Here is a 12043-nt window from a genome sequence, read left to right on the forward strand (position 1 = left end):
TAAGACTATAACTGCAGAAACTTTCTTGGCTCTGTGGAAAAATGTGCAGTTCCTACAGTTAAATTATGGAGCAAATGGTGATTACTTTCATCCAGCATTACAAAAATAAGAAAAGTTAAACTTTCATGAGTGAGAAAGAAGGGTATATGATTATTTTCCAAGTATGATTATTTTATACTTATATGTCAAAATATAATAAAAAACTCTTTACTTTTCCCTGAAAGGCTGGTATGCATTACTACCAAGGGTATTAATAAGAAATATCCATCACATGGAAAAGGATAATATCAAGTGATGTGAGTAGTTTAGTGAATTGAAATATGTTTTAAAAGCACATTCTTTAAGACTTACAATTGCACAGTCCAGTTCATCTTAGTTGTTGGCAAATATCAATTTGTTGGTTATGTGAAAGGTTTTCATGCCATGCTGCATATTAAAGCTAAAGGAAATTTCAATAACTCCATAAAGTAAATATTTTTTAATAATAAAAAGGTAGAGGCCATGCAGAACACTTGTACTTTCCACAGTATCTCTCAGAATGCCTTTCAGTGTTACATACATATATGGAATTAGCTTTCTATTTCTAAAAGTTCTCAGATCCTATTTTTTGTGAATTGGCCCCATTTTCATCAGTGGAAGACCAATAATACAGTGGAAGATTAGAAGTACAAATATCATGTTTTTCATATCATTATCTATATATTTATCAATTGCTCAAATGAATTCTGTAGGCCAAGCTACTCATGAATTTCTGGGGACACTTTCCTTGTTATATAAGGCTTACCTCTTGCTGGATGTTGTTTCTAGCAATGTGGGTAATTTGGTAGTAATCAGAGGGCTTTACCCTATCCAAGATTCTACATGAAAAAAATTATGCTTCCACAGCTAATTCCAACTCATATGTAGGTCAGTTTTTCAAAAGGGTTTACTTTTTAAAAAAAAAATCTGTGTGATTTGAAAAACAGACTTTAAAATACAACTAAGAGCAGGCATTATACTGAATACTCTAGGATACCTTGAGTTTGGGGGATGGTGTTTTTCTGCAAAGACTCCATGATTGTATGTGTGTATACACACACACACATATAAAAATCTGACTCCAAGACAGAATGCTGGTGCTGGTGCTGCTAAGTCGCTTTAGCTGTGTCCGACTCTGTGTGACCCCATAGATGGCAGCCCACCAGGCTCTCCCATCCCTGGGATTCTCCAGGCAAGAATACTGGAGTGGGTTGCCATTGCCTTCTCCGCCAAGACAGAACAGAATCTTATAAATACAAACCATACAATTTTGGCATCTTGAAGTAGAACGATTTTTTTTCTAATTGGGAAAATTTTTTGAACAACATAGCATTTAATCTGGTATTAAAGGGCTAATATGATTAAAGACATTGTACAATTACAGTTGGAAAGGCAGCTTAATTATGACATTTAAAATGATACACTTCCTTAGTCTTATTTATGCATGTTAGAAGATTGACAAGGAGCTTAAGCAGAACTTGCCTGATTTGGTGATGACCCTAGTAAGGATGTAATTGATAGTGAAAAAAGGTCAGAACCTGGAATTCAGTTCAGTTCAGTTCAGTTGCTCAGTCGTGTCCTACTCTTTGCAAGCCCATGAATCCCAGCACGCCAGGCCTACCTGTCCATCACCAACTCCCGGAGTTCACCCAGACTCACATCCATCAAGTCAGTGATGCCATCCAGCCACCTCATCCTCTGTCGTCCCCTTCTCCTCCTGCCCCCAATCCCTCCCAGCATCAGAGTCTTTTCCAATGAGTCAACTCTTTGCATGAGGTGGCCAAAGTACTGGAGTTTCAGCTTTAGCATCATTCCTTCCAAAGAAATCCCAGGGCTGATCTCCTTCAGAATGGACTGGTTGGATCTCCTTGCAGTCCAAGGGACTCTCAAGAATCTTCTCCAACACCACAGTTCAAAAGCATCAATTCTTTGGCGCTCAGCCTTCTTCACAGTCCAACTCTCACATCCATACATGACCACAGGAAAAAACCATAGCCTTAACTAGATGAACATTTGTTGGCAAAGTAATGTCTCTGCTTTTGAATATGCTGTCTAGGTTGGTCATAACTTTCCTTCCAAGGAGTAAGCGTCTTTTAATTTCATGGTTGCAATCACCATCTGCAGTGATTTTGGAGCCCCCAAAAATAAAGTCTGACACTGTTTCCACTGTAAGAGCTAATAAATGATAACCACAAGGTATTTCTTCTGCTGCATGTGGTTTACCATAGCCTTCCAATTCTTATGTATATAATTGCTGCACTGTGAGCATTTACCCAAGACTCAGATGATCATTATATCTACTACCGTTGGCAGGAATCCCTTAGAAGAAATGGAGTAGCCATCATGGTCAACAAAAGAGTCTGAAATGCAGTACTTGGATGCAGTCTCAAAAATGACAGAATGATCTCTGTTCGTTTCCAAGGCAAACCATTCAATATCATGGTAATCCAAGTCTATGCCCCAGCCAGTAACGCTGAAGAAGCTGAAGTTGAACAGTTCTATGAAGACCTACAAGACCTTTTAGAACTAACACCCAAAAAAGATGTCCTTTTCATTATAGGGGACTGGAATGCAAAAGTAGGAAGTCAAGAAACACCTGGAGTAATAGGCAAATTTGGCCTTGGAATACGGAATGAAGCAGAACAAATGTTAATAGAGTTTTGCCAAGAGAACACCCTGGTCATAGCAAACACCCTCTTCCAACAACATAAGAGAAGGCTCTACACATGGACATCACCATAAGGTCAACATTGAAATCAGACTGATTATATTCTTTGCAGCCAAAGATGGAGAAGCTGTATACAGTCAGCAAAACAAGACAAGGAGCTGACTGTGGCTCAGATCATGAACTCCTTATTGCCAAATACAAACTTAAATTGAAGAAAGTAGGGAAACCCACTAGACCATTGAGGTATGATCTAAATCAAATCCTTTATGATTATATAGTGGAAATGAAATAGATTTAAGGGACTAGATCTGATAGATAGAGTGCCTGATGAACTATGGACAGAAGTTCGTGACATTGTACAGGAGACAGGGATCAAGACCATCCCCAAGAAAAAGAAATGCAAAAAAGCAAAATGGCTGTCTGGGGAGGCCTTACAAATAGCTGTGAAAAGAAGAGAAGAGCAAAGCAAAGGAGAAAAGGAAAGATATAAGCATCTGAATGCAGAGTTCCAAAGAATAGCAAGAAGAGATAAGAAAGCCTTCCTCAGCGATCAATGCAAAGAAATAGAGGAAAACAACAGAATGGGAAAGACTAGGGATCTCTTCAAGAAAATTAGAGATATCAAGGGAACATTTCATGCAAAGATGGGCTTGATAAAGGACAGAAATGGTATGGACCTAACAGAAGCAGATGATATTAAGAAGAGGTGGCAAGAATACACAGAAGAACTGTACAAAAAAGATCTTCACGACCCAGATAATCACGATGGTGTGATCACTGACCTAGAGCCAGACATCCTGGAATGTGAAGTCAAGTGGGCCTTAGAAAGCATCACTACGAACAAAGCTAGTGGAGGTGATGGAATTCCAGTTGAGCTCGTTCAAATTCTGAAAGATGATGCTGTGAAAGTGCTGCACTCAATACGCCAGCAAATTTGGAAAACTCAGCAGTGGCCACAGGATTGGAAAAGGTCAGTTTTCATTCTAATCCCAAAGAAAGGCAATGCCAAAGAATGCTCAAACTACCACACAATTGCACTCATTTCACAAGCTAGTAAAGTAATGCTCAAAATTCTCCAAGCCAGGCTTCAGCAATACGTGAACCATGAGCTTCCAGATGTTCAAGCTGGTTTAAGAAAAGGCAGAGGAACCAGAGATCAAAGTGCCAACATCTGCTGGATCATCAAAAAAACAAGAAAGATCCAGAAAAACTTCTATTTCTGTTTTATTGACTATGTCAAAGCCTTTGACTGTGTGGATCACAATAAACTGTGGAAAATTCTGAAAGAGATGGGAATACCAGACCACCTGACCTGCCTCTTGAGAAATTTGTATGCAGGTCAGGAAGCAACAGTTAGAACTGGACATGGAACAACAGACTGGTTCCAAATAGGAAAAGGAGTACGTCAAGGCTGTATATGGTCACCCTACTTATTTAACTTATATGCAGAGTACATCATGAGAAACACTGGGCTGGAAGAAGCACAAGCTGGAATCAAGATTGCTGGGAGAAATATCAATAACCTCAGATATGCAGATGACACCACCCTTATGGCAGAAAGTGAAGAGGAACTAAAAAGCCTCTCGATGAAAGTGAAAGAGGAGAGTGAAAAAGTTGGCTTAAAGCTCAACATTCAGAAAACAAAAATCATGGCATCTGGTCCCATCACTTCATGGGAAACAGTGGAAACAGTGTCAGAACTTTTTTGGGAGGGGGGCTCCAAAATCACAGCTGATGGTGAATGCAGCCATGAAATTAAAAGACGCTTACTCCTTGGAAGGAAAGTTATGACCAACCTAGATAGCATATTCAAAAGCAGAGACATTACTTTGCCAACAAAGGTACGTCTAGTCAAGGCTATGGTTTTTCCAGTGGTCATGTATGGATGTGAGAGTTGGACTGTGAAGAAAGCTGAGAACCGAAGAATTGATGCTTTTGAACTGTGGTGTTGGAGAAGACTCTTGAGAGTCCCTTGGACTGCAAGGAGATCCAACCAGTCCATTCTAAAGGAGATCAGTCCTGGGTGTTCTTTGGAAGGACTGATGCTAGCGCTGAAACTCCAGTACTTTGGCCACCTCATGCAAAGAATTGACTCATTGGAAAAGACTCTGATGCTGGGAGGGATTGGGGGCAGGAGGAGAAGGGGGACGACAGAGGATGAGATGGCTGGATGGCATCACTGACTTGATGGACGTGAGTCTGGGTGAACTCCGGGAGTTGGTGATGGACAGGGAAGCCTGGCGTGCTGCAATTCATGGGGTCGCCAAGAGTTGGACATGATGGAGCGACTGAACTGAACTGAGGTTGAAATTGTCAAGTCCCTCATAGTGTCTGTTCTTAGCAATCACGGTTCGTCAGATTTTATTCTATTATGGCACTGTAGCTATCATTAAAATTTTTGTAGTTTTATTTTAAAATGAATTCTTATCTCATGTTGAAATATATAGATAAAATAATACCCTGGATTTTTCTTTAAAATTATTCAGTTGGAGTAGATAAAGCAGGCTAAAGTAAGATTAGCTATCTGATGACACTTTTTGAAGCTGGATGATTATATATATAGATACGTTATACTCTTCATCATAGTCTTTCTCCTTTTTCAAACTTTTGAAATTGGTGAAAATGAAAAGTTAAAAAATTTTATCCCACCCTATTGCCATGCTGAGGGTTAAATCAGTCAAACTGGATGCTAACTACCTGTGGCATCTGTTACTCACATTTTGGCCTTTGAAGAGTTTCTCCTTCAACCTGTGATGTTCTCTTTCCCATTTTGTCATACTCTCTATGCTATGAAGGTACAAAGTTCACCTCTCATGGTCCATATCAAATGTCTCTTCCTTTAGAGTGTTTTCCAATGCATGGCCCTTCTTTTGCATGCAGACTTTTTTGTATTGAAAGTATAAACCCATTGTATCAAACATTCACTCACTTATAAACTATTTCCTGGAGAAGGGAATGGCAAACCAGTATTCTTGCCTTGAGAACCCCATGAACAAGATGAAAAGGCAAAAAGATATGACACTGAAAGATGAACTCCCCAGGTCAATAGATGCCCAATATGCTTCTGGAGAAGAGTGGAGAAACAACTCCAGAAAGAATGAAGAGACGGAGCCAAAATGAAAACAGTGCCCAGTTGTGGATGTGACTGATGACAAAAGTAAACTCTGATGCTGTGAAGAACAATATTGCATAGGAACCTGGAATCTTAGGTCCATGAATCAAGGCAAATTGGAAGTGGTCAAACAGGAGATGGCAAGAGTGAACCTTGACACTTTAGGAATCAGTGAACTCAAATGGACTGGAATGGGTGAATTTAACTCAGATGACCATTATATTCCATTTAGCAGGTGAAAAGTGAAGTTGGACAAGTTTGCAAATATTTACAAAAAAAAAATGTGATTAGAGTTACAGTAGAAATCTGTGGTCTGAGAACATCAGAGCTGGGGGTGGAGGGGATAAGGCTCAGGGTAGCATTGGTTTTTGATCTTATTTTTAAAGGATTGCATTGTTTCCAGTTGTTCAGAAATGATTCATGTAGATAATGTTAAATGTGGAAATGTCAGTCACTCTAAGGCAGATCCTCTGGTTAATGACTGTTTCTACTCTTCCTATAGTACAGAAGCAGCTGTAATAGACACACCAATTAACGCAGTATGACTAAAAGACAGTCCCTTGATCATCTCCCAAATAACTCTGGGGCCTTTAAGAATCTTTAGAAAGCTTCAGAAGAACTGAGGCTGTCAAACACCAGTGCCTTTCTGAAACCTCTACTCTTCTACCCCAACAGAAACTTTCTCCTTACTGCAAACCCCCAGATCATAGTAGATAAAAGCAATGACTTCATTGAGTGCCCTTGGAATCAAATTCTAGTCCTAGCTCTTACTCCTAACCATGTTACTTTTGGAAAGGAGTTTTCCCAAGTTTCAGCTGTCCAGGGGCATTACTGAAAGTGAGCAAAATAAATATGGAAACGATTAGAGCAATTTGTACCTACTTACTTTAACAAGTTCCATCTTATTTTAAAGTATTTACTATCTTTAATGGATTGTAAGATTGTTGAATGAAAGGAACCATGTTTTAGAATTTTTTGTTTCTCATGGTACAAAAACAGCACTTCAAAAAATATTTATCAATTAAATTGGTCTCTTGGGCACATTTACTTAGCTCATATGCATATGAATTATATGGTAAAGAAGTAGCCTGAAAGCATGGAAAACATGGAGATTTGGGAAGGTGCAGGGCTTGTATAGGAAAAATTACTCTTCTTACAATTCCCCTTCAACATATCTAAGTATGTCTTAAAGGAAGTCTCAGTTTGACTATCAAGTGTATTATCCTCTAAAATGTGCTAAATCTCTTTTTCAAAAGGACAGCAAGCTTCATACTCAAAGCCATCATCAAGCAGTTATAATTTAGAAAGACCTTATATTCATTGTACTTATTTTTCTGGTTTCCTTCTATTTCTGGCAAGTTATGTTGTTTTCTATTTATTTAAAATTTATTTTTAAGTAAGCGTAAGGAGATAACAAACATGGGCATATGAGTTAAGTTTAGGAAATACTGTGGTATATAAACATGGACTTTAAGAAGAAAACCTACCAATTGATAATATAGTTCAAACTATTGTTCATAGATTGGAAGCCAATGTGCAATACGGAGAAGTAACTTGATCTGGTTACAAAACATGTACTGACAAAGCTGGGGCGAACATGACCATCTTAGTCCTCCTAGTTTCCATTGCCTGATGCCCCTTTGATAAAAGAAAGTGACCCTCAATTAATATTTGATGATTATTGTCTTCTCTAAGCCAACTGCTTCTTTCATTTTTAATAATGCCAGTGTTCATGGATATTAAAGTGAATCAATAAACACTCTAAGTATAAGGTGGCGTGCAATCAGGAGCCAAGAACTACAAGTAAGAAAAGGTCACAAAAATGCACATTACAACATCAAGCAATGTATCAGACACACAAAGCTGATAAATCTGTATGCATGTAATGGTACTCTATCGGATTCAGAAGGTCACATCTTCAGTGGTATGCTAGTGGACAAAATAGATATTTTTCCAAAAGCCACAAATCTGTCCTAGAATGTAAAAGGAACTTATAGCAAACATACACCTATGGTTTACATAAGGAAGGACTATTCCATTAATGCAGTCAAAATTTATTCTCTCATGTAAAGAAATGCTCAAATTCATGAATGAAGAGTGTCTAGAGCTATATCATCAACTAAGGAGAAGTGTAGAGGGCTTTGGTAGAGGCAAGATGGTACATTTTATTGTTTAGCTTTGTAAACATTTTGGTCTTTAAACCTACTAAGAGTGTTGAGAGTGTTAGTTGCTTAGTCGTGCCTGACTCTTGGTGACCCCATGGACTGTAGCCTGCCAGACTCCGCTGTCCATGAGATTATCCAGGCAAGAATACCGGAGTGGGTTGCCATTCCCTTCTCCAGGGGATCTCCCTACCCAGGGATCGAACCTGGGTCTTCCACATTATAGGCGGATTCTTTACTCTCTGAGCCACCAGGGAAGCTGAACCTACTGCAAGTACTGCATATTTAGAAATAAAACTCCCTCCAAAATTCCTTGACCATTTGCTATTCAGTATCTAGGAGACTCTGGACCATTAAAAAATTTACTTCTTTACAAGAATATTTAAATAAATCTAGAGGTTATTTTTTGTTAAATTAAGTTTTCACAGTTATTTTACAGAATACAACTAAATTTATTTTAGTTAGCAGATGTCCTTCACAAGCTCGCCATTATTTTGAAACGGAGACAATTTTAGAAGCATAATAAAAAGCCTCCACTCTGCATTTCTTAATAACTATGTAATGAGATTTAAATTTTGAATGGCATAAGGCAGTTCCTGAATATTGTTAATTCAGTTACACTGCACATTTCTTCTACTTGTAAATAGCTTCAATTTTGCATATAACCATTGTGTATAAATTTCAAATGTGAAAGCTTGATTTGTAGACAGACTGCAAATTACAGAAAAACATGCTTTACATGGACTTTTGGTTCCTCATATCAGCACTGGGGTGATCACTGGACATTACTTGTCATGAAAAAAAAGCAATGATTAATTATCATTCCTAAGTTTAACACCGTACTTACCTTGTAAATCTAATGCTACCACAGCAGTATCATCTTCTAATCCTTCAATCACCTCACACTTATATCTCCCATAATCCTCTAGAGTAAGGTCTGTGATCACCAGAGAAGCATCATTATCGCTGCCTCCTTTCAGAAACACTCTACCATGGTAGCCTCCATAGGTTTTCTTGTGGTATCCCATGGAAACAAAGACATCCACTTCCTTGAGGTAATCTGAAGTTAGCTTGGTCCACTTAATCCGGATTTTGTGGGTTCCTGAGCCAAATGCTGTAGGGTCTCGGTAAAATTTACATGGCAGTGTAACATTGCCACCTCTACGTGAGAACACCTTGGCTTGTTCTGCTTCCACCAGTAGACGGGGGCCATTTTCTGCTATAATTGAAAAAAAGAGAAAAAATTAATATGCTTTTAGACTTTTATAATATGAAACATACTACCTATACAGGGTATCTGGTGAAGAGTAGCATTGAAGATAAGCTTCTCTGCCTTGTTGAGCAGTGACCTCCTTTGACTTACAGAGAAAGGTACCTCTAGTACCTAGTGGGGTTCTACAAGGTAGTCATGTCTTTTAAGCCACTGAAGAAAGGGAAAGTTGTACATGACAATCAATGAGAAATACTGGCTATAAGATTCTATAGTCATCTGAAGTTTGAGGATGTCATCATAAATTCCATTTTTTTCTATATTTAAATATAAAAATGTAGAAATAAGACCAAGAGAAGTGATGGGGAACCATAATTATTTCATCGATATAAACCCCAAAATTCAAATTGTATAAATTGATCTTTCCTCAGCTGAACTTTCTAATCCAATAAGTCTGTATTGTATTTAGGGGAAAGTTTATGGTAACAGACTAACATTCATTGAACTGTTCTGGTCAAAGAACTTAGAGTGTTCTCCCATCTCTGCCTTCAGATACATACCTGTGATATACCATTCTGGAGCATTTCAAGCAACATGTATGTATTTTATTTTCACACAAAGGCTAGACCTCAGAAAGGCATTTTTAGTGGATGTTTTTTAAAAAGCTCCAGATTTTGAAATATATTCCTCAAACTTTGAATGGTAAAAGTGTATCCAAAGTTATATTTCTTTTCTAATTAACCCAATAGTTGTTTGTTTCTTTATTCCCTTAAATCTCCTTCTACTGTCCTTCTGCTTTTTCTGTGTCTTGGTTTACAGAATCTTCTCACTTCACTTCTGCCTTGACTTGCCCTTTAGCTTCCTTCCTCCAAGGACTTTATTGCCTTCCCAAGAGCACCGCGATATCCCTAGCCTGCCAAGTCAGCAGGGCTGCCAGGCTCTGGATAGCCAGCTGTTATTTTCAGATCTTGGCTTTCTCTGGGGTTCCCCCTGGTTCGCTCATTGTGCTTTTGACCTTGATGAGCTCTCTTGAGAATGTGCAAGTTTTGAAAATGAGAAAGTGCTACAACAACTCCTGGATGCACATAACCTCTCATCTACACACAGCTTTCAAAGGCTGCCAAAGCTGCCTTTCAGGCAGTCTTTCCTCCTTTAGGCTGGAGGTTCTGAATCAACCTTGGTCATGAATCATTAATGGTATACAGGTCATCAGGCAGAGTAGTTGGTCATCTTCAGACAGACCTCAAAACTTAGTTATTTAATGGCATATGTAACTTTCAGATTTTAAAATAAAGTGTCCAAGAATGGACACACTGGTTCCATTTTTATTATAAAGCAATCAAAATATTAAAAAATATGTATATTTATGTTAGCTCTAATCTTCAGAAACATAATAGTTTAAAGCCATCAGTGCCCTACCTTGAATAGTTTTAAAAACATGAAAGGATAGTGGCTTAATTATCCAGCTTAAAAAATTCTGGCTTAAAAAATGCTCATTAAGCATTTCCTTTGATTCTCTTCATCTTCTTATTTAGGCCCATAGATTTATAATACATAACAGGTAAATCTATTCAACTCTACTGTATGTATGATACTCCCCCTGCAATATCCTCAATGACCACACCCATGTTCTACTTAAATATTCCTAGTGTCTTCTTTCTGGGAGGAGGAAAAAGTGCTGTTTAGTAAGTTGCTCAGCAATGCCTGAGGCCCTACATGGATCTACCCAGTACCTTGGGAGGATGCCTGGAGCTGGATCTTTCCATGATGGGACTTGAGACATGACATGAAAGAGAAGTGAAAGGCAAAGTTGCTCAGTTGTGTCCGACTCTTTGTGACCCCATGGACTATACAGTCCATGGAATTCTCCAGGCCAGAATACCGGAGTAGATAGTCTTTCCCTTCTCCAGATTTTCCCAACCCAGGGGTTGAACCCAGGTCTCCCACATTGCAGGTGGATTTTTTACCAGCTGAGCCACAAGGGAAGCCCATATAAGACCTTCAAAAAGTTGAAGTTACCTGATTCTTTCAAGTTTTTTTTTTTTTTAATCTTTTATCTTATATTGGAGCATAATTGATTAACAATGTTAGATAGTTTCGGGTATACAGCAAAATAATTCAGTTATACATATACATGTGTCTGTTCTTTTTCAAATTCTTTTCCCATTTAGATAGTTACTTAATATCAAGCAGAGTTCCATGTGCTATCAATTAGATCCTTACTGGTTATCCATTTTAAATATAGAGTGTGTACATGTCAATCCCCAATTCCCTAACTATCCCTCTTCCCTACCCTTCCACCATAAGTTCATTCTCTAAGTCTGTGAGTTTGTCTCTGTTTTGTAATTAAGTTCATTTGTATCATTTCTTTTTAGATTCTGCATATAAGTGATATCATAAGGATAGTTCTCTTTGTCTTACTGTCTTATGACAATGTCTAGGTCCATCCATTTTGCTTCAAATGGCATCAGATTAGATCAGATCAGATCAGTCACTCAGTCGTGCCTGACTCTTTGCGACCCCATGAATCACAGCACGCCAGGCCTCCCTGTCCACCACCAACTCCCAGAGTTCACCCAGACTCACGTCCATCGAGTCAGTGATGCCATCCAGCCATCTCATCCTCTGTTGTCCCCTTCTCCTCCTGCCCCCAATCCCTCCCAGCATCAGAGTCTTTTCCAATGAGTCAACTCTTCGCATGAGGTGGCCGAAGTACTGGAGTTTCAGCTTTAACATCATTCCTTCCAAAGAAATCCCAGGACTGATCTCCTTCAGAATGGACTGGTTGGATCTCCTTCAGTCCAAGGGACTCTCAAGAGTCTTCTCCAACACCACAGTTCAAAAGCATCAATTCTTCGGCACTCAGCCTTCTT

General features: G+C 38.7%; 1 protein-coding gene and 1 long non-coding RNA gene across 4 annotated transcripts in view; one reads left to right on the forward strand and one right to left on the reverse strand.

Moving 5' to 3' along the window:
• Positions 1–12043, forward strand: part of LOC139184226 (uncharacterized) — an 88018-nt gene that overhangs the window by 51423 nt on the left and 24552 nt on the right. The gene's annotated exons all lie outside the window — the stretch shown is intronic.
• The window catches only part of HAPLN1 (hyaluronan and proteoglycan link protein 1), an 81316-nt gene that overhangs the window by 9022 nt on the left and 60251 nt on the right, over positions 1–12043 (reverse strand). For both annotated transcript variants that reach the window (XM_019965394.2, XM_070794010.1), the window contains one exon: positions 8808–9179. In XM_019965394.2, coding sequence (XP_019820953.1) covers positions 8808–9179 — 372 coding nt within the window. The remainder of the gene's footprint in view (positions 1–8807; positions 9180–12043) is intronic.

Source organism: Bos indicus, chromosome 7, assembly GCF_029378745.1.
Source record: "Bos indicus isolate NIAB-ARS_2022 breed Sahiwal x Tharparkar chromosome 7, NIAB-ARS_B.indTharparkar_mat_pri_1.0, whole genome shotgun sequence".
Classification (NCBI taxonomy): Eukaryota; Metazoa; Chordata; class Mammalia; order Artiodactyla; family Bovidae; genus Bos; species Bos indicus.